This window comes from Sciurus vulgaris (assembly GCF_902686455.1).
Source record: "Sciurus vulgaris genome assembly, chromosome: 12".
NCBI lineage: Eukaryota > Metazoa > Chordata > Mammalia > Rodentia > Sciuridae > Sciurus > Sciurus vulgaris.
This window is the reverse complement of record NC_136473.1, coordinates 39,324,259-39,348,473: the sequence shown is the minus strand read 5'-3', so window position 1 is coordinate 39,348,473 and position 24,215 is coordinate 39,324,259. Positions and strand designations below refer to the sequence as shown.

Below are 24,215 nucleotides of genomic sequence, written 5' to 3'. Positions count from 1 at the left end.
AATTGGATTGGATGTTATTTATCAGTCTACTGTGTGCATATTGACAGCAAACTTCTTCTCACCCTCAATAAAACAAAATGGGCATTTTCTGGAGATGAAATGTGCCTGAATTATCATTGGTGACCTCAGATATGATACCAAGAGTTGAACACCTTGACCTTTTGCATTCAAATGCACATGGAAGGCAGTGGGTGGGCTGGTGGGAAAGGATGCACAAAGTGACAGTAGACAGAAGCACTGTTTGTATTACATCTTCAACCTCAAAGATATATGTCCAATTCTAGTTTTACATTGATGGGAAGATTCAATATTTGAAAATTTTGTCTTTAAAATTTTTAAGAATAAATTAATTTTAATTGATTTTCACCTACAAAGAATAAATTGGTGCAATTCAAGTATGAAGAAAAATGTCACAAAACCAAATATAATGAATGTTCCAGATTCTATTCTTCTACGACTAAAAGGAAAAAAATACCTCAAAATACTCAATTTACTCCTATTTGCAAACACACTTTCGCTTTTAGCTAGACTTGAGGTTCTCACAAGAATGAGCTGAGGAATCAACAAAGAAGCTTTAAGGAAACATGGACAAATTTCCTAGACTGGGTAATGGAATCTGTTTTTGCGTGTGTGTTTCCTCTCTTAAAAATCCACAGGTACTTCTAATGCATACTCAAAGCCATCAAGCTATTAAGTTGTGTCAGGACTTCTAATAATGCTTTATACTTTATAAGTATTTTATATTTTATTATTCATGAATTTATATGAAATAATTACCAATGGTTTTAAAAAATGTTCATCTCCTCGATCAAATAAGTCTACTCCAGGAATCTAGTCTAAGAAAATAGTCAGAGATGTCAACAGAAATTGATATATAAGGATATTCTCTGAAGGGCACTTCTAAAGGTTACTTGTAAGAACAAACAAAATTGGTAAAAATATAAATGTCAAACAAAAGAAAATCCACCAAATAAAGTTAATAAACACCAACTATAAAAAGCTCAATACATGACAGAATATTATTCAAGCTACCAATTTTTAAGAGACATAGAAAAATTCTCTCTCAAAAAAAAAAATTAGGAAAATAAGCTGAAAGTCTAACTATACTACTGGGTAATTTCTCACTGGCAGTAAGGACTGCCAATATCTGTGTGAACTTATATGGCTAGGTGTCACAGAAGTGCTGAAGTTAGGACATCAAAATGTCAATACCACTCTTCTTCAAGATTTCAAATGACTTATCTGCTTCTCTTTACCTTTTATTATTTGGTAAATGAAAAGCATAGGCTTTATTATTACCAGAAAAATATTCATTGAGAACCGTAAAATATACTGTAAGAAATATTTGTAAAAATAACTTTCTAGGCCAGAGCACTTGCCTAGCACGTATGAGGCTACGGTGCTCAATCTTCAACAGCACAAATTGTTTTTTCTAAGTGTAGAAGAAAGAGCCCACTTTTCTAATAGAAAAGAAAGATGACAGAAATATAATTAAGAAAGCATCTAAGAGGGTGCAGGTATCAGGAGATGCTGAAAAGACACCAAACACATCAAACAGCTAAATCAAACAAAAATAATAAACCCAGGGGGTTAGAAACATTCCAAGCTCAGAGCATTGAAAAATTGGAATGGAAAAAAAAAAAAAAGGCCAATGCAATATGTTATATGTTTTCTTTATCACTTTCTTCCCCTTTCCTTAATAGGTAAGAATCTTTCTTAGAAAGTTGTCCAACACATTTTTTATGCTAAATCTACCTAGGTTTATTTATTTTTTTACAAGGGAAGAGGGTATATAATCTAGAAAAGCAAGATCTGTCATTATTTAGAGGAAAGGAACAATGGCTTATGACAAATGATCAGTAAAAATTATATACAGTCTTTATCCTTGGAACTTCCCGGTAAACTGTTTCTGCTAAGTGCCTCATTACGTCTTTTTTGATGGAACAAATCAAAGGCTCCTCCACACACAATTTGGCCTCTTTAGTCACAGTGACACTAAGGAAGACCAAAGAGATGACAAAATGATTTAAGTATTCACACTGACTACAATTCTAAATCTTGTTTCCCAAGATGAAATATTAAGCAAACATGAAATCTCAAAAGAAAATACAGCTTTCCAGCAAGATATTTTCCACACATAATGAGAAGAAAATGTTCTCTAAAATGATGGAAAAGGTAGTCCATCCCAAAATGCTGGAAAAAGGAATCAGCAAATAACCTGAAGAAGTTTGAGGAGAGCAAACTCTCTTGACTCTACATCTTACCTCCAAATAAAAGCATAAGGAAGTTTAACAAACCCAGAAGCCCATAGAACAATTGGTCTCTCCAAGCTTGAGGCAAGTTTAGCATCATCCATCATAAAAGTCTTTTCATGTGGCCTTTCAATTTTTTAGTGGAATAAAATATTACCACGGTTTCAACTAGAAAGATTCCACTTCTCATATGTGGGGTGGAATCACAGGAGAGGGTTAGACACAATAGTTGTTCAAACATACCAGAACAGAACTTTCCTGGTCATAAATAAGAAATTTTATTAGATGGGTGCATTGTTCTGGAACTATTTGTTATGCTTATGCAATGTGGAAGAATATAATCCACATAACAATGTAGACGAGTTGTTCAAGAACATTCACTGATTTTAACTATTAAGGATCAACAAATCACAAGACTATGAACATTTAATTAATTTATGTGTGTGAAAACTTAAACCACTACAAACTGACAAGAATTTATGCCAACTTCAAATTACCCAGCATAAGTAAGCTTTCGCGGACTCTACAGAAATAAATATACTTAATGCTTTGTGCCTAATCAGCAAGTATGCTTTCCTCCAACCTCCTTTCTGAATATTAAGAAGATGGAAAGTCTTTTCATAACTGAAAATAAGTGTTATGGTTTGGATATGAAGTGTCCCCCAGAGACTCCTGTGTTGAAGGCTTGGTCCCCAGTGCAACAGTGTTCAGAGGGAGGGCTCTTGGGAGGTGATTAGATATGAGGGCTCTGACCTCATCAGTGGATTAATCCAGTAATAGAATAATAATTTGACAGCATTATTGGGAGGTGTTGGAAACTGCAGGAGGTGGAGCCATGTTGGAGAAAATAGGCCACCGGTGACATTCCCCACGGGTATCTCTTTTCCTGGTCCCCATCCCCATCCTCTTCTCTTTCTAAACCTCCCTCCCTCCCTTCTTCTCTCCCTCCTTCATACAGACACAAAACTCTAACATTTTAATACTGGTTGTGGTTTGTAGTCATCAATAATTTCATTTGGTTCTTCTTGAACATGTCCAAATATTTCACAATGACGGACTCACATTATTTAAAGCACAACCAGTAAGGTGGATGTGGATAACTGAAAGTGAGCATCTAAACCCTCCTCTCACTTTCCACTGCTCAGAAGGTGGAAGGCAAAGATCTGTCTTCATACTTTCCTACAGGTCAGAGTCTGGACACAAACTGGACTCTGCCTCCTCAGATTCGGAAGCATGAGATTTAATGGCAGTCATAAAAACGGTATTTCTTGGATGGCAGCATTTTTAGGTTCAGTCTCCAGTTTGCCACGTGAGGAGAGGCAATATTAGCATACCTGGAGACAGCATGTGGACCAAAGGAGGGCTGAAGCCTTGCTTCTTCATAGAGGCAGGCCAGATGTACCTTCCTCTAGTTTTTAAAGTTCTTCAGACCCAGTCTGGGTCATTGTGAGCCCATCCAGTGTTTTGTAAAAACCAAGTTGTAAGTATTAATTCCATCATGATCAAAATGTCTTATGTTAAAAACTGATGTGCACTTATACACTGTTAGTGGTATTGTAAATTAGTACAACCACTATGTAAGTCTATATGGAGATTTCTCAATACTAGTTATGGAACCACCATATGGCCCAGTTGTACCACTCCACTGCATTTATACTAAAGAATTAAAGTCATCATATTACAGTGATACATGTATACCTATGTTTATAGCGGCACAATTCACAATAGCCCAACTATGAAACCAGGCTAGGTGTCCACCAACAGATGAAAGGATGAAGAAAATGTTACACATGCAATGAAAGAAAAAAGAAATTAGGTCATTTGCAGGAAAATGAATGAAACTAGAGACCATCATGTTAAGCGAAATAAGCCAGATTCAGAAAGTCAAGAGTCCTGTTTTCTCTCATATGTGGAAGCCAGAAAGGAAAAAGAAAAAGAAAAGTGGGGTCAGGGATCTCATGAAAATCAAAAGGAGATCAGCAGAAGAGACAGATGGAAGGGGAGACCCTGAGGAGCAATAATGGTCAAATTATGTTGTTATATTGTGTGCATGTACAAATATGTAACAACAAATCCCATTATTATGTACAACTATAATGCATCAATTTAAAAAATGTGGAAAGTGGAAAAAATTGGTCTATTTTCTGTAACTTAACTGCTCATATACTGAAGACAAGGTTGTTTCGTTTGTTTGTTGTTTCCACAATCCCAGAGTGCTGGGAACTCGAAACCAGGCCTCCAGCATGAGAGGCAGGAACTCTACGAGATGAGCTAAATGGCCTGCACTTACTGAAGACAAGGAATGAAAATAAATAATAAACCCCAATTACTATACTGTCTTCTGACCTGCACACATCAATGCATGGAAACAATATTGAATTTAATTTTTTAAAATTACAAACTTGACTTGCTTGTGCATTTCTGAATACCCATGTAAAATGGATCTATTCTAAATGAAAATTAGTACCATGAAACCAATCCAGAAAATGGATTACACTCCTTTGGACAGTCAACTGCAATGACAGAGTGCTCTAAAATTTCAAGTTGATCTTAATAAGGAATCAATTCAATGTGGATCCTCATACAACCTACAAAAACAAAGTATTTTAGGAAATTGACCTTAACAGTAAAATTCCTAATACAAAAAAATCAGAAACTGAAGTACACATTATTTTTCCTAGAACATTCTTCTCAGTTTCAACTTGTATATTCCATGTAGCCCTTTTTTTTTTTTAATTTGAACTAATAGAAAAAAAGAGTCTATTGGAACACAAAATTAAAATATTAGGCATTTTTACATACATGCAAAGAATAAATCAATCAAATCTCAAACTATATCCATTTTGATATTGATAGGATTGATATTATTTCCACATTTCTCACTACATACTATGTTAAATTACTGGCAACATTGAAAAGTGTTTATTAAATCATTCAACAATTGTTTACTGAGCATCTATCTATTCAACAGATTCAGTGGCAAAGATGACAAACTTAGCTTAAACCTCACAGAGTAAATGAAAAAAGGCTATAGGCATGATAGAACGTAATAGGACACCTTCTGTAGGAATAGATGACTACAAGCACTTAAAAAAAAACTTTATAAAGTAGACCACATAGACTAAGTATGTTTACTTGGACTACGTAAATTAGGTCAAAGACTCAAATAGATTCAGTCAAGGAAGCAAACGGCATTGACCAGACAGCATATTTCCATTTTGATGTGAAAAAAATGATCAATTCAGCATTCAGAATAAAGTACCATGAAGTCCACTTTCATCCTTAAAGTCCATAAGAAGTTCTTTAATGTACCTCATGAGCTAATGTGAAATTTTCCTTACGTGTGTGTAAAATGCTGAAATTTTTCCTTTTCCTATAATTTTTATTTGTTTTATATTATTTAAAGATTGCACCCACATGTGCTTAACCACTGAGCTACATCCCTAATGCCCACCTCCACCCCGCCTCCCCTGCCCCATTTTGAGACAGGGACTCACTAAGTTGTTGAAGCTGGCCTTGAACATGCATTCCTCCTGCCTCAGCCCCTCCAGAAGCTGGGATGACAGGAATGCACTATTGCACCTGGCCAAAAGTACTACTTTTTAATCGTAAGAACATAATATCAAGGCAAAATATGGATATATAAGGCTGGGGATATAGCTCAGTGGTAGAGTTCTTTCCTAAATAAAAAGATAAATAAGAATATACTACACATATCACTGAACTTCATCAGAAAATTCAACCATAATACAAAATTGGTTGTCTGAACTTTGATGTGAAAGTCAATAATACAACCACAAATGGCCACAGCAAGGAAGCCCTAGGAGCAAAAGGTCTACCCGACAGGACACTTATCATGGATACCAAGAAGACAAGAGATGCAAAGGTGGCAGCAAACACGAGAGGTGGTTACCTTCCTGTCACAGGCTTTGGGACTACCAGCAGTGTTCTGTTTGAGGAAGCCAGCTGTTGTTGACCAGCGTGTAGGGTTTTTCCTTGAGGGCTCTTCAGAAGAAAAATTATTATCACTGACAGAAGTTGAGAGGCCAATTAAAGCTGGGTCACTGCTTCGTCGGACGTGAAGAGGCATATCTAAAAACACAAATAAAAGCATTATGTTTAAAATGTGGATGCTAATGTCTGAAAACTCTATGTTAGGATCAGGGTAATTAAATCCCAAAGATGAAAAAATAGAAGGCTTCTTAAACAGAGATAGTAGCTCACCATGCTAAATGCAAATCCACTGGTTCCTTTATTTTATTTATTTTATTTTTTGGTACCAGGAATTGAACCACTGAGCCACAAACCGAGTCCATTTTTAGGGATCTCCCTAAGTTCTTAGGGCCTCACTAAGTTGCTCAGGATGGCTTTAAACTTGCAATCCTCCTGCCTCAGCTTCCTGAGCCACTGTGATTACAGGCATGGGCCACCATGCCTAGCTCCCTGGTTCCTATAAAACCATTTATGGTGAAAGAGATGTGATGAGGGATCAGCTCTGGGAGAGATGTCAGGGCATGTATTTGGGCTTCTCCACCATTATCTCTGTGGCTCTTGATAGGAAACCCAGCTGTCCTCTATCTCTCGTCTTTCCCTACTGTATCAACAATGAAATAATATATTTTATCTTAAAGGTACTTCAAGGACTAAATGAGGAAACAGTGCCTATGTACTCAATGGAGATGACCAACAATAATTATTGGTTTTATGTACTTCTAAATGAATTATATTCTATAAAAAATAACAAATCTAAGCAACTAAACAAAACTGCATATAACCTAATTATATCTCCTAAATAAAAAATACAAAACCTAGACAATATAAATATTCTACTAAATAATTTTGTTAAATGTTTCCTTTTTTTAAAAAATAACATAGTATCAGAAAGTGTTCAACAAAACATACTTATTTACCTTAAGATAAACTAACTCTTGAAAGTACTATGTTAATGTGCAGAAGTGTTTGCTATTGCTAACATACACAATTACATGAAAGACAGTAAGTGAACAACTGTATTCACATACAAGAGTTTGCCTGCAACTGCTGTAACAAAATCATTAACAAATTGAGGCAAACATGTATTAGTATCTCTGAAAACATCTTGGCAGATAGGATCACTGTTACAGCAGAGCAGGAATAGAACTACAAAAAGATGAGAGAAGAATAAGGTAAATGAGTCTGAGGCAGGTAGAATCAGAGCTAAAAGTCTTATTCATCACCTGAGTGAAATCACTCAAAAACACAATAAACATAAGACACAAAACTTAGATTAAATTATATTTCATTCATATCCAAAAAGTAAAATACAAGTCAAATATTTATTTTTTAAAAATGCACTCTTAACAAAATAGTTTCAACCACAAAGCAGTAAACTCATTATTTACTCTATGAGAAACATTTTGGAAACATTGATGTAGACACAAACAATGGTGTGAACACAAGATCCTTGAGGATCAGAATATATATATAAATATATATATATATATTTATATATCTCTCTCAAAATATATATAATATATATATAATATATATTGAGAGAGAGAGAGAGATAGTTATACTTAAGCCACTGTAAATCCAACAATCTCCAAATTAGAAATGATCAAGAAAAAAACAGAAGCATATCATACTTATACTGCATTTAACATTTGCTTCTACATCATGAGGATTTGATAAAAATAATACAGACTAAGTAACATTACCAGAAGGAAAACAATGCACATCACTAAATTTAAAAGTGTCAGTAGTTATCTTAATTTACTAGGAGAAATACACACATGAAAACTGTAGAGGAGAGTTTCTGGCTTTTAAGTGTGTCTGATCTATGAGAGCTGCCACTGCTTATAATTTGCACCAAAATACATGCATACCTACATACATTCATACATAGATACATACATCATACATACAGTTACTCTCAAAAGAAATTCACAATCATATGCATCTAAGAATCTGTGTGTGTTAATATTACAATACTCTTAGAAGGAAAGTTCTCTGCCAAGAGGAAACAAAATCATTCCCAGAATTACCAAATGAAAAATATAAGCCAAAAAGTAACCCAAAAGGGCAGGGGACTAAAATATTCTGAACAATCACAATAGTTACTTAGATGTGGATTCTGTTGTTTTCCAATTAGAGTGTTGTTATTCAGTTATTAAACAACTCGGTACACTAATCTCCCTCCCCTTCCCCCTTCCCTTACTCTAGTGTTTATGCCAAAAAGAAGTACTATTAGTTCACAAGAAAAGGTCTTTAAAAATGGTACAGAGAGCACTGGCTGCAGTGGTGTGTGCCTGTTATCCCAGTGACTTGGAAGCGAAGGCAGGAGGATCACAAGTTCAAAGTCAGTCTCAGCAACATAGTGAGGGCCTAAGCAACTGAACAAGTCCATACACCAAAATTTTAAAAAATAGAAATATTTCTTAAAAAGGGACTGAGGATGTGGTTTACCCTCACACCTCTGGTTTCAATCCCCAGTACCAGAAAAGAAGAAGTTTAACAAAAAAGGGTGCAGGGGGGACCCAAAAGCCTTGCCTACTAACTGTAATAGCCACATAAAAATATATTCCAACTCCAAAATAAATTGAGGGGCTATATAATTTCACTGAACTTAAGCACAATAAAACAGCTTACTCTACTTGTGTTCATAAATGTCTTCAGGAGAATATATTACATGATTTCAATTAGATGAATAATGAGAACCATCTCATCCTCTGAGCAGGCATGAAGTTATGTTAATCTCTTAGTCTGAAACAGGGCAAAAATAATTCTTATTTTATCCCCTCTATATAGTTACAGAACCTTCACAAAAAAGATGTGACTTGGGGAAAGAAAGGGTCTTAGAGAAGAGGGACATTAGAACAGAGGCAGCAGACCCTGTGGGCTGTCTCTGATAGGTGGATGATGGGGCACAGTGCCAGGTCAGCATTTATATAAACTGCAAGGGGAAGGATGCCCTAGAAGATGTTTGATTATGCAGTCCTTCCTTTAAGTGCTTCATGAATTAAATCATGTTTTCATTTCAGTGAAACTGATTAAAAAAAATTAATAAGAACATAGTCTGGGTCTTTTCTTCGCAGTGCCTTGTAACTGATAATCCTGTGCAATTTCAGGACCCACTCTTAGGTCTGTGTCTACTGTCAAATTCAGGAAGGTGTCCTAGAGTTAAGTGCCAAGATGATGAGAAAAGAACAGAATTCAATGAAAGAACTAAACAGTGTATTCTTTCCAGAGGAATGCCAAGTAATATCATAGTGATCCTGATATCCAGGGCTGCAAAAATTGGGCCATAAGACTACATGTAAGCAGCCTAAAGGCACTTCACATGAAAAAGCCCCAATATCATGTTAAATGAAAGCCAGGAACAGAAAGACAAATGACACATGATCTCACTGATAGGTAGAAGCTAAGTAAGCTCATCTCACTGAGGCAGAAAATGGAATAATGGGTACCAGAGTCTGGGTCTGGGAAGAGATATCAGGAGCAGCAGGTAGACATGCTAAGGAAAGGCTGGTGAATGGATTTAAGAATACAGTTACATAAAAGGAATAAGTTCTACTGTTTATAATGTAAGATGACTAGAGTTTATAATAATTTATTATACATTCAAAATAGCTAGAAGAAAGGACTTTGAACATTCACAACACAGCGTTTGAGAAAATGGATGTGCTAATTTTATATTACACATTTTACATACAGGGAAATACTACACTGTACCATATAAAAATATACAACTACTGTGTGTCAATTAAATATAATTTTTTTAAAACAACAGGCCCCAGCATGGATTTATGTTCATACTATAAAAGATTTCAAATCAGCAAGACATCATTATCTCCTGGAATGATAGTACCCATTCAGAACTGTATTGATTTATAATTTCTTCTTGGTTTTATGATCACATGAAAATTATAAGGGATTCTTATTCACTTTACACACACACATACACACATTTAGCAACACTGTATTAGAACCAATAACCTGGAGGGATTTTAACTTTTTAAAAAATTTTATTTAAATGAGTGGAAAAACACTGACTAGCTTCACAGATAATAAGTAAGCTGGAGCTCAAAAAGATGATCTGAGGAGTACAGGGTCACAGAACAATTTCCTAGTCAATACTTCAGGCTTCTGAATCACTGCTCAGTCACTACACAAATCATGAAGTCACTTCTATTATTCTGCAATGTATTAGAAAACAAAATTTGTAAGTAACTATGAAATAAATGCAAGTCTCAATTTTACAGTTGGGAAGAATTTTGTGGGGAGTATGAAAAATGGTGGAATAAGACAGACATCATTACCTGACGTATGATTACATGAATGGTATGAATCTACATTATGCACAACCATAGAAATGAAAAAGATGTACCCCCATTTGTGTGTAATGAATAAAAATGTAGTCTGTAAAAATTTTTAAAAAGTTAAAAAAAATTTTGTGGTTTTCAAGACAGAATTTCATGCACTGCAAAATCATACACTGATTTAACTCAGTACTATTTCATCTTGAGGAATTGAAGAAATAGTACATTTACTACATACGTAGATTGTAAGGAGGCACCCAAAAATTCAGAAATAGTAAAATAGAAGAAGGGGAGAGACCTGATAGGTAAAATGAAGGAACATGAATAAGATAATGAAAGATAATAAAGCATGCCCAAAAGGAATAGGCCTAGATTAATGATTCTCAAACTTTTATCTTAGGACCTTAACACACTGTAAACATGAAAGACTTCTAAAAGGTTTTGGTTATGTAACTTATAGCTAGTGGTATTGATCATTTTGTGAATAAAAATGAGAAAAATTGAGTATTTATTCATTCACTCACTTGAAAGTAACAATTGTAAACCTGTTACATGTTAACATAAACAACATCAGTTTATGAAAACTATTTTACAAAACAAAGCATATTGAATGGGGAGCATGCCACTGTTCCACATTTTGCTTAATAGATGACATCTGGAATCTTGTAGCTGCTTTCACATTCAATCTGCTCCAGTATGGCGAAATACATCAGTACAAATATACTTCACAAAAATGTAGAAGAGGGAATAATATTTTAATATCCTTGAGATAATCATGGATATTCTTTGATACAAAAGTACGAAGAATCGTTTCTCAGATATGACCTTTCTTGTTATATTAAAATCTACTTGTCTGTCTCACACACTAAGTGGATCGTCTACTCATGAAAAATTCTGCAACATTATTCATTTGGAAAATATTACTGAGTTACGCCAATCTTCCAAATGTTGATATATTTCTTCATATCAGAAAATCACAAATGCTAATATCTCTATACAAATGTCATCAGAAAAGCGTTAAGTATTAGGAAACTGTCATGCTCAAAATGGAATACAAGTTCCCAAAATCTGCTTTTCATCAGAACGTTCTAATTTTATCTTTGGAAACAAACAATGTTAGTTGTTTACTTTGTTTGACAGGCTCATGTCATTCATTTTCTAGAAATCCTCTGCCAGATCCTCTGTGCCTGAATAGCCAGTTTTTCTATCTTTCTTTCAAACAAACCCCAGTACCAAAAGAAATATACATATTCCATAAGAAAAAAAAAAAGTTACCTTAAATGCAACACAAACCGTCACATTAAATTCTTCAAAACAACTCCTGATCTTGCACAGTTAGCAGAAGTACTAGATGCCTACTTACTACTTCATAACATGAAAGGTTAAAAAACCTTTGTACTCCAGGTTCATGTAGAGAACCATTTCTGTTGTTTCAAGAACTGAATGAACTTGGATTTTTTTTTTTTTTTTTTTTTTTTTTTAACTGTGAGTGTGTGGTGGTGCAGAATACATTTGTGCCACTGTCTTTATTTGTGCCAAGCAGCCTGCAATTTACTGCTTAGAGTCTGGGCAACACTGGTGTAGATATGAATCCAATCAACAATACAGGATAGGTTCATTCTCTCTCTTTTTTTCCCTAGTGCTAATGACTGAATCGAAGGCCTTTTGCATGTTAGGCAAGAGTTCCATTATACTCCTGGCCCCCGGAACATGTTTTAATGATACTCTGAAAACGGTTTTGCTCTAACAGCCTGTGTGAAGTGATTTCTGTGATTTCGAAGGACCCACAGGACACACTAAGAATTGCTGATCTACACTTCTCATCCTGGCACATCAGTTCACCTCTCGAGGCCTTAGTCCTTATTTATAAAACCAAGAGGATGCACTGATGGGTTTAGTAGATGCCTTTAATGTTAAAAATGTGTAATTCCATGTATGTTTATGCTCCCCTTACTAGGACCATTCTCCAAACATCATCTTAACAGAATTAACAATTTGTGAACAATAAAATTGAAAAAATAAAAAAGCACTTTGAAGCCGTATCAGCAGTCATTATCAAATATCCCTAAAGTTTAAAAAGGTTTAAAATATCATTAGCAACACAGGAGAATAAAAATACACAGACTTGTAGGAATGGCACAGAAAAGCAGCCACAAACAGCATGTGGTCTTTGGACAAGCTGAATCTGATTTTAAGGCAAGAGATGACTATGAACATCTTATCAACAAACTAAATTATGAAACACAACTGTTTGATTCATATGGGCGGGTTTCCACCTATCACTGTCCTGAAAAAATACATTACTGCATGAAGAATGCAATTTTGCTATGGCCTCGGAGGAATAAAATACAAATACAATGTTCTCCCCTGTGATTCGCTAGATGATTCTGGGCCCTATGGACTGTTTCAACATTACTAGTAATCTGATGTCATCTGTGTCCTGTTACAGTAATTAGAAATAATAGGAGCTTCTCACTGAAGGCAATTTGGTCATTATTACTGAAATTCCTCAGCCACAATTTTAGGAAAATTGATGCATTTACAAATATGATAAAAAAAAAAACTTTCTAACCTTGCAATCTTCAGATTTAATATATAGATATTCAAAGTACATCCTCTGAAATATTAAAAAGAAAATTCAAAGATGAAGATCTTCAATAATTAAGCTGCTGGATGAAGCTCAGAGGGACCGGTGCAATGTCACTGGGCCCAGGACAACGGTGGATGCTGTTTGATGTCTACACAGCTTTGAAGAGTGGATAAAACAGCAATAAACCCTCATCACAAGATTTGAAATTCTCTGTGGCACTAATGCACTGTAAATATTGATTTGTCTCTCTAGATAACATGCTTTTTAAATAAGTGGAAGAAAGGGTAAATCTAATAATGAATTAGAGCAAATACTAAGCAGACATACACATTTTTAACTGTTAAATATCCTATCCTGCTGCCCATCATCTGGCCCATTGCTTCTCTTCTTTCATTCAGCAAGTGATTTTTACATTTAAGCACTCAAGGCAATGAACAAACCTTTTCCAAGAAGACAGGCATAAGCCGTCAAGGTATTTAATCAAATCTAAAAATAATATGCAGCTACACATGTTCGATTAGAACTTATGGTGCAAACAGCATAATTACTCTTCATGCAAATTTAAGACTGTCTACCCATCTTCAGGGCAATTATACATTTCCTGAAGACACATCTCACCATGGGAAGAACCAAGTTATTAACACACGCCATGGGGATTAAAACCTGTCATCAGGATTATAAAACTGGCCTTCCAATATATGTTGTCCCTTAAAAGTATCTATCAGTATTTGACCGACTCTAATAAATTCCTTGGAAGAAATCTGTAGCTGCCAAGGTAAGAAATAATCTTTGAAAAGTAATGAATGTGGGCTGGAAATGTAGCTCAGTGGTAAAGCGCTTGCCTAGAATGTGTGAGGCCTTAAGTTCCATCCCAGCGTTTGTGGAGGTTGTGGGGGGAGGGAGGGTAAAGGTAAGGAAAAAAGAAGAAAGCCACAATGGAGAATATAAAACTGCGTTTTATCACCCTTTTATTGACTTTTTGTGACCAAGTAATAAATACAGAATACTATGGTTAGAAGTTGTCTTGGAGATGAATTGATACGTCACCTTTTACAGATAAATAGCTTAAGGGCTAGGTCAAAGGTGACTCTGTTTCAGGGTGTCCTAGTTGCACCTGGCACCCTTGTTAAATGACTCCTTGTCCAATGTAATTTGGATTAGATCACAGTACTTTCCAGGAAGAACAGATGTTATCAATTGACAAGATGCCTACCCTCCACTTGAGATAACAGGTGGTGGCTCATGAAGTTTAAGACACATTTTTATACAGCAGAGGATGGTTTCAATGGTTCCACTGAAGCCTGGACAAATATAAGGAGGCGAAAGTAAGTCAAGGAGGAAAAATATAAATAAGTTTTCAAATGTCATATGGATGTTTCTGGGGAAAAAAGGAGGTTTTCTGAGACATATTAAATTGGTAGCATTAGGATTCTCATTCTGAAACTGACAATATAGCCACCTTGACAAAATCTTTTAAATGTTCTTTGATTACAAATACAAATGGAGAAATCTGAATAAGATCAGTGGCTTCTATCAATATCAATATTGGGGCTGTGATTGAATACTACCATTTCTCAAAATTTTAACATTATAGGAAACATAAAAAAATTCTTGAAATCATTTCTTATAACAGCTTGTAAACATGGGATATTATATTTATTTTAAATTAAAAACAAAAAGTTAAACAGAAATCCCAGATAAGAACGTCATTGTGAAGAGTTGCAGCAGTCTGAATTTCAGCTTGCTTGCTAGCACTGTTTTCTGTACTATTTTTCTCATGGCCAATGCTCAGCCCCACACACAGCAGTGTCTGGAAGCTTTCCCACACTGTTCCCTCACCAGGTTTCAGCATGGACTCCCCAACACAGACCACTCCTGCTGTCAAGAACCTAAGTTTCCCTCACAGTCATTTCAATGAGCAGTGTGACCTGTGCCCTACAGATGTGCCTCGAATTCATGAGCTCTTGTGTTGCATGTCAGCAGTCATAAGCTGCAGTCTCAGAAAGGAAGAAGTGAAGAAAGTTTAAAGGAAGAATTGCTCATAAATATATGGCAGGACTAAGGAAAAGGCAGGGACGAATCCCCTGTGTTCACAGAAGGCAAGGGGAGCTGTGGCTTTCCCTGGAGGTTCAAAACTGCCCACAAACCATCGCCAGGGTGGGAGCCCAGTAATGAGAACTGCCTTTCTCCTTCCACTTTCCCTCAGTGCCCTCTGCTGGTATATTTCCTGGCCTGATATAGGCACAGAAGCAGGCCAGAGAGGACAAGGCTGGATGGGCAGTATAAGGGCAGCCTCTGGGGTGCATGAGTCAGAGTAGTTTGGAGGAATCAAAAATAAACCATCCAGCTCAAAGAAGCTAGTTAAATTCTTCTGCTTATTTCTCCCACTGCATTTTGTTTCTACTTTTAATAGCATCAGTCAGTCATTCCACCGGAGGGCTAGTAATTACTCACTATAATGGCCCAGCTTCCCCCACCCCAGCACACACACTACTCTGACAAAGTAGGAACAACATTTTTTTAAGTGACTAAAATACATCAGTCAATTACAAAAAACTTCACCATTGTTAAAGAGCTAGGTGCAGTAGCACACACCTATAGCCTCAGCTATGTGGAAGGCTGAGGAAGAATAGCACCTCTATCTTCAAACAAAGAAAAAAAATCAAGGGTAGAAAACAGTGGGTAAGGTGCAAGAAACAGACCTTTTATTTCTCTTCCTGCTTCCTGGGTAATGGGCAGGGCCTGTCCCTTAGGCAATACGCAAATGACCAATTGGCTTGAAAAAACATGTATACACTAGTGAATAATATACATAAGAACCTAGTGTCCCCAAATCCTTTGTCAAGACAGTGACATCTCAGAAGAAAGAGTTATGTCAGAATTGTAAGCACCCGCTCCTTCATCAGGGAACTCTGGCCAGCCAAAAGAAAACAAAGAAAGCAAGATTTCTCAATGATGAGCTTCTCTCTTTTTTCTAGTTTTCCTGTCCCTTTTTTGTTATCTTGTGGTAGGCAAAATGTCTGCTTACTTCAGCTGAAAACTGTTTCTCAAACATTTAAAAAAGAATAATGAACATGGGACTAAGTGTTTGAAAGTCATTCAACCTCAAAAAAAAAAAAAAAAAAAAATCCAAGTAAATCCCATTCTAACCATTCAAAAGGGAACAAATATTTGTAACAGAGACCACCATCTGCCCAGTGATTAGGTCCAGACAAGTTAAAAAAAAAAAAAAAAAAGTTAGTAACAGGAAGATGAATAAGGTAAGAAGAGTCAAAAATACAAAAGATGCCCAGATGCAACTAAACACAACAATTTGTACAACTGGTAATAGACACTTTCTTTGGGAGAGTATTATGGAAATATTGTTCTAGCTTGTTTTTGTACTTTCAGAAAAATACCTTAAAGAACAATGAGGGAATAGAAGTTGAGAGCATGAAACTGTAAGCTTGAAAGAAACAAGAGAGAAAGGAAAAGAAAAGGAGAGCAAGTGGACAGAAGCATCTGAGCAGACAAATCTAGCCAAGCTATTTTCCTGAAAAAAAAATGAACAAAACATCTGAGAAAAAAAAAAAAAAGAAAAAGAAAAAAAGTTGGAGGTGTTTATGTTATTATTGATCATGCTGATTTTCCTCTTGGGTGTGTTCTGAATGATACATGTGCTGTTCGTCTCTTTCCATAGGACCAAAGATCACTAGGTGCAGTATTAAGATTCATTTGGGTAGACTGAGCATCTTCCTCATTGTTTCATTCTCAGGACCCAGAGTACCTGGAGGAGTACATTCAGTTGATTCTTTTATACACAGTAGTTGTGTTCTATAAAAGTCATGGGAAATACTGAATTAACACTGAGCCATTGATCCTAGGAGGAAGCATGACAGGATTAGGTAGAGTCTCACATCACAACATTGTTGTTAACCAATGAATACGAGGTCTTGTGATGTGGATGTTTCTGTTTAAGGGTAGTTTATTTAATTCATTAAACTCATGGACAGCAAGAATATAACCTATGCCTTAATGAAGCTTGTCTAACACATACGTTTTCCCTGTCAGTCATATCACAGGTGAATTGTAATTAGAAACACTAACCATTGCTTTGGTGTAATATGAGGGTCATTTTAACAAGTCAACAACAAAAAACACATAAATGCAAAAAACATGGTGCTTGATAGACCTCAAAAAAGACACTTATTACAGTATGAGAAATGATATAAGAAGGGACTGTCACCTTATTGGACCTCAACTGAGAACAAGCACAGAGGTAGCTCAAATTGTGTGTCACTCTGCACATGTGTGGGAACGAACAAAAAGGCACCTTAATATTACAAATACATTTTAGCAAGTAGGCAAAATCACAAATATGGAATTCACAAAGATTAAGGATCCACTATATTTTCCTCAGTACAAATTTGCTGAATGAATAAAATGACTTACAAATCTTTTTTTTTTTTTTAATGACTTACAAATCTTTAAAGAATATTCTACCACTTTCACCAGGTCTCTTTCCAGATACCCTTCCTTGGCAACTGCTGCTGCTCCCCCAACCCCTTCATATGTTATTAGAGAAAGGAGTTGGCTGCTTTATTACTCCTGTATTCTTTAATCCATTATGATTCAGCTTCCTCCCTAGTACTCAACTAATACGTTTTTATTGTTTATTTGTTTGTTTAAACAGGAGCACCACAAACCTCCCCCTCTTTATCAAGTCATGTTTTTGAGCACCATGTCCCCACATTTCTCAGAAGATACAACAGAGACCTGGTCTCTGGGCTCATGTGTTTTCAGTGCCATGGAACAGGCAGCCAGATGATCCAGCCCTTCACAATGTGAGGGTGGTGCTGTAGAAGTACAGAGCACTTAATAACACCCAAGAGAGGCACCTCTTGAAGAGCATTAGCAAAGACTTCCAGATGGAAGCGACAGCTACAAGTTACCCATTATCCTTCACACTGTCCACTGTGTCCCCAGTGTGAGCTTCTGATTACTTGCACATGAGCTCCTCCCTCTAGGCTACCTGTTCCTATCATGGCAATTGCCACATACATCAAAGAGTTTAGCATGCAACTCCTAGAGAACATTGTGCTTAACTGTGCCTTTAATCAGCACATGCTACACCAGGGACAATGTGAGTGAAGGAGATGAAATGTTCAAGTTTGTCTGGTTTTAGTTTTTGTTATGGATGCTGATGGTAGTTTCTAGGCCAGTGAGATCGGGAAGAAGAAATAGAACATAAGGTAGAGGAAAAATGGAAGGCTAAAGGCCAGATAAATCCAAGAGAATTAAAGGACCGACAGGAAATTCAGTATGGTTAGAGTGAGGAGTTAAAATGTGATGGGAGAATGATTTAAAAAAAAAAAAAAATTGAAACAGCCCTGGGTGATGCAACTCAGGGTCCTGTGAGTTTGAGATCCTCAAACTTTAATGTGTGTACAAACCACCTAATGATCAGTTTCAAGTGTTTCAGTAGGTCTCGAGCAAAGAAGACCTGAAATTTGGAGTTTCAATGTCCCAGTGACATCAGAGTTGCTGGTGTGAGCACCACCCTTGAAACTAAGCAGCCGGGCTATATGTTGAAAAATATTTCTCATTGCAATAAAGAAGTTGAACTTCATACTGCAGGTCATGAGCTTTTATCATTTTTCAGCTTGGCTGACTCCATCCCTCCAGCCTTGGATCTCTCCAACTCATCCTCCAAGAAGCACACACAATACCTTTTTTAACCACAGACTGAAGACGTTCTAAGAATTCTTGGTCTGTTTTGGTCACAGTGCCGTAAGATTAAGCCCTGAAGAATACCTCTATCCCTTTGCTCAGATTCAATTGGAATGCTCTGAAGCAATCAGGAGACCATGGGCTCCCAGGCTTCCCTACATACTTGCCATACCACCCTGCTTCACCTCTCCAAAGACATCCTGGTGAACTCCGCCCTAGGTCCAAAAAAGTCCAACAAGAGAAGTGAAGTCATGTGTGTGCTAATTTTACATTTTACTGGTTGGAACTGGTACATTCTTGTCTATCTCCCTTATTAAATTCTATCTCCAGTCCAGGAAATGACAATTTGAAATGTTTGTCAAAGTGTTATTGTACAAACAAAGGAGATGAATGGGACTTCCATCTATCTCCATCCTTTTCACACTTGATTGTCTCAAATATTATAAGAGCAATCTTTTTAGCAAAGAAGAAACAATTACATATATTGGATGGCTCAGGAGACCGAAAAAAAAATTAAAAACAAAAACAACAAAAATTCTGCTGAGAAAGGACAAATTGCTGCTTCCAATGCTGCTGAACTCTCTAGCCAGAAACTCTAACAATGTTTTCTTTTTTTTTTTTACCATTACCTTTGTGCTATTGTATTTCATGAGATAATGACCCCACCGATGAGAATATTTGAGTAAGAGTCATTCTAAAATAATTTTCCATGTACAGTTTTATACATATGTCTGAACAAATCCCTCATATCACTTCCACTTTACCAGTTCAGTTCAACAATCATGTAATTATATATTTAAATTATCAATTTCATCTGACAAGTCATTTATCTTTCAAAAACTGATATTAACTATTGATTTCACTGAAGATATTCTCTAAATGCTCAATACCCTCTCCTTTGACATTTGCCTTCTATTATTTTATTAAGGATTCAAGTACTTCACTAACTGCGAGGTTAATTTTTGATAAGTATTATTTTCCCATTCCTTTATTTCTACAACCTTTATTCCATAATACTGTATAAGTGTATTATTCTTCCCTTTTCTAAGTAGCAATTCACTTATTTCATTAGCTGATTTCTTTTATTTAAGGATCCACATTCAAAATTCCTCTACTTGACTTTGTAATTATTCCAGGAGAATGTTACTCAGCATCGACTCCTTCACAATGGCAAACCTCTTCTTAACTCACAGGTAGTTAATTTCACTAGAATCCTCCACACTTTCTTCTGGCTTTTGTTGTTTATTTTTTCCAGCGCTTGCCCATTCTAGACAGTGCTCTACCACTGAGTTACACCCAAAGCTCAAGTCTCTATGCTTTGTTTTGGTCATGAATTCACTTCTCTTTCTTGAACATGAATCTTCATGGCATTACTAACTTTATAAGAAAGTATAAAGTCATTTGTTCAAGACAATTATCTATTGAGTGTCTAGTATGTGCTAGGCACTCTTCTGGTTGCTGGCAGTCAAGAATCCTTCAAGGATTTTAGATTCTGATGAGGAGAGAAGGACGAAGGATAAACAAGAACAGGCTGTCAGAAGGAATGAGTGCTAAGAAGAAAAGTTAAAAGGACTAAAGAATCAGGGGCTGCTGGAAGTTGAAAGAATGCTATTTTATATATTTATTTCATGATAGGAGCATTTTAAAAGCATTTCAAATAGCTCATTACCCATTTTTCTGTCTCAAGTATTCTGGTTCAAATTAATTTCCTTACCATAGAGCCATATAATGCTGGCTATTAATAATACCATTTTGGCACCAACTGGTTGCTCCAAGGCGGCAATAAGACTTCAGGCTTCTGAAACATATGGCTGCATGTCTGTTCATGTTACCTTTAAAGTGCAGAGATCTTTCATAGCTAATCTAATCCATTCATTCTTCTCCTTAAGGGAAGAGTAGTGGGCAAGTAAATTATCTGATCATTTATAATAAACTAATTAAGTCTGTAATCACTAACATTTATTGAGCCTTTACTATGGTCGTATATGCACTAGGAACTTTAATGTACTCATAAATCCTCAGAAACAAGGCTACAAAGAAGGTCATATTACTATTCCCATTTTTTTTAAGTAGAGAAACTCTAGTGTTACAGGAATAAGATAGTCTGGCTAAAGTTAATCTATTAGTAGCTGGTGAAGATAAAATCTAAGCCTCAGTAGACGGGCCACAGAGAAAGAACCCTGGAATTCTAAGAACTTACAGTGTGGTTCTTCTGACTGGCTCACAACTTCTTTCACTTTTGTTTTTTACTTTCATGGTCAGTGCCATGCAGCAGTGCTGTAAATGCAGATTGAGTTGAACTCACACTGAAATTTAGAGGAAGGAAACGCACTACCCCTCAGTCAATGACTAACTGTGCTTGAACCACTGTGATCATTCCTCACAGTTAAAGAAACTCAAGAAAAATTAAAAATCAGACAAGTTCCCTCTAGATAAGACTGACAAAGGAAATCTTCTACTTTAATCATGATTTGTCATATTATTAAGGAACTTTTATAAGGGAGAGAGGAGTGACACATTGAAGAAAGGGGACTTCATCTGTGTATGTGTTAAAACTAAACGCTCCATAATTCATAGCTATGGTAAGAACACTTGACTTGGATTAACAGAAATGTGCTGGGTACCCACAGTCTATATTTTCACACACTATCACTACAATCCTTATTTTCACACAAAGGATCTTTTCAGTCAATGATTAGCCAGTTCAGGGGTAAGAATGCCATCATATGCTAAGCACTCCGGAAGGGCTCTCTCTTACCTATACACTCCTATTTAATCTTAACCAAAGTTGGGAAAGCTAAGGTCAGTATTAAAGATCTCCACTTCTCAGCTACACACTGTGTCCCACTCTTTGAATGCAACACCAATGGTTCCAAATATTCACTAGTCATTAAAGTGATCTGCAATAATTCATAAAACACTGCCCCTAGGGCTCTCACCCAGATATAATAAAGTTCTGGCCTCGTTGAGGCTCAGGCATTATTTTTCCAAGCTCCCTGGGTGATTCCCAATGTGCAGTCAAGACTAGGAATCATGCTCTGGAGGAAGAGCACTGCAGGTCACTTCACACGGGGATCTTGATAAGAACACAGATTCTAATTCAGTAGATCCAAGACAGAGCCTCAGATTCTGCATTTCTAACCAGCCACCAAAGCTACACTGGAGGTAGCAAGACCCCCAGCAGTGCTTGTCCCAATACAGTAGTCACTCTCCACACTGGCTTTAGAATTCAGGTTCTAGCCAGGTGCATGCCTGTAATCCCAGTGACTCGGGAGGCTGAAGCAGGCAGGAGAATCACAAGTTCAAAGACAGTCTCAGCAACTCAGCAAGAACCTAAGCAAACCTAACCAGACCCTGTCTTAATATAAAAATAAAATGGGCTACGGGTGGAGTCAGTGGTAAATCAACACTGGGTTCAGTCCCTAAACGGCCCCCCTGCCCATTCAGGTTCTCACTCTCTGTCACCACATTTTAAGGCTCAACAGCTACATGCGGTAAGTAGCTATTATATTGTACAAATACACATCTCTTTGAATGTTTTAAATGAATGTTGTAAATAAAATAATTTGTAGAAAACTGAACTCAGCTAGACTGTAGTGAGATTAACAACCACAACTTTATACTCTCAATTTCATTCCTTTTACTCAGAAAGAAAAAGATCTGAGGCATTTTTATTATCGAAAACTTCAACTTGAAAAAAGTTTTATAGAGGAATAGTGTCTCTACTTATCAAACCTGCATTTCCTAACATCTCATTTGGTATTTGTGGAATATTTTCTATTATATTTACATGTTTGGGAATCATAATACATGTCCACAAATTTCCTAAGGAAGTATACAAATAATCTGTGTAAGGATTTTTTTAAATTAAAGTACTATATTTGGAACTAGTCCACTGTGACCAGCCCAAATCCAAAAGCAAATTTGAAAACAACATTCCAATAATGACTCAAGAAAAATAATAATCCTGTATTAAGTATTTAGAAAACCAAACGAATGCTTGTCTGCTTTTCAATTGAGGAAATAAAGCACTTTAATATTGATAAAACCTTTGTAATATTTAAGTAGCACTTTTACCACTCTAAAGTCAAGAACTTTTCCCATAACTCTGCAGTCTGACAACCAAGCAAACAAAATTCAACCCAATAATGGTTTCCTAGGCAAACAAGCACAGACAGGGCCACTGGAAAAAATGAAAACAAGAAAAAGCATTTCAAGCATTTCCAGTAGACTTAAGAAATGCATTCTAATTGTCCAAATTGTCACAAAGACAACAATATTGAAAATCATTTCATTGGAAATGATTCAAAGCAGAATGCCATTTTCATTACAGCAAAACAAGGTGTAGAAAAATAGAAAATTAGAGTCCCTTCCTTTGCCTCTGAATTAAGTAGGGGACAGTCATCAATCTTATTTGATTTTTAAAAATTAACTATGTTAGTGCAGATTTCTAATATGCTTCTTTTTTCTCCTGTAAATTTGACCACACACTGACTCAAAATAAGAAGAGAGTCATCTAGGATACAGGACAGCACAGGATAATATGGCTGGCTGTAATGGTGTGCAATGACAAGTTCATGCATGCTCAGATTTTAATTCAAATGGTAAACCACACATTTCAAAACAAAGATTTAAAACAGACTGGGCTGGCCATATTCGCACTTGGCTCCAGTTTCCTCATCTATGACAAAAGGTTTAGATTTATTTAATCTTAAAAATTGTTTCAGCATTTGATTTTTAGAATAAAGTATGAAAGGGCTGTTGTTTTTTAATTTGTCTTTTTTAGATATATAGGACAGTAGAGTGTATTTTGACATATTATACATACATAGAGTATAACTTATTCTAATTAGGATCCCATTTCTTGTGGTTGTACGTTATGTGGAGTTTCCGTGCTCATGTATTCATACATATCATAGCAAAAGTTATGTTCGATTCATTCTACTGTCTTTTGCTTAGAAATATTGCTAAAATAAAATACTGTATTCTAAGTCATTCATAAACTTTGTCTTACAGGATTTAAACTGTGACGGTTAACCTTTAGACAGTAACACTGGAAATGGTCCTACTAACATGGTTAGTAAAAATTCTAAATTTTATACCAGCTTTTGTAACCTGATGGCATGTGTTCTTAAATCTACGTGAGGACCCGTTACCACATTTAACACGAATGTGCTGGATGCCTTTAATCTGTACTTTCATACAATAATGCCACCAGAAACTAACCTGAACTACTCTATATTTCCACTCAAAGAATCTCTGCAGCCAACACTTAGTCAATTTAGGAACTTAGGCTGAATTGATCGAGGTAATTCAGTCAGAACTACCAATTTAATAGCTGCAGGCAAATATTCCCAAGTGTTCTTC

General features: G+C 36.1%; 1 protein-coding gene across 32 annotated transcripts in view; it reads right to left on the bottom strand.

Moving 5' to 3' along the window:
- PARD3 (par-3 family cell polarity regulator) overlaps positions 1–24,215 on the bottom strand; it is a 685,332-nt gene that overhangs the window by 336,145 nt on the left and 324,972 nt on the right. For all 32 annotated transcript variants that reach the window (XR_013758404.1, XR_013758405.1, XM_079107658.1 and 29 more), the window contains one exon: positions 6,166–6,344. Coding sequence is in view for 30 of the 32 variants with exons in the window: in XM_079107658.1 (XP_078963784.1) it covers positions 6,166–6,344 (179 nt within the window). In the remaining 2 variants the exon portion in view is untranslated. The remainder of the gene's footprint in view (positions 1–6,165; positions 6,345–24,215) is intronic.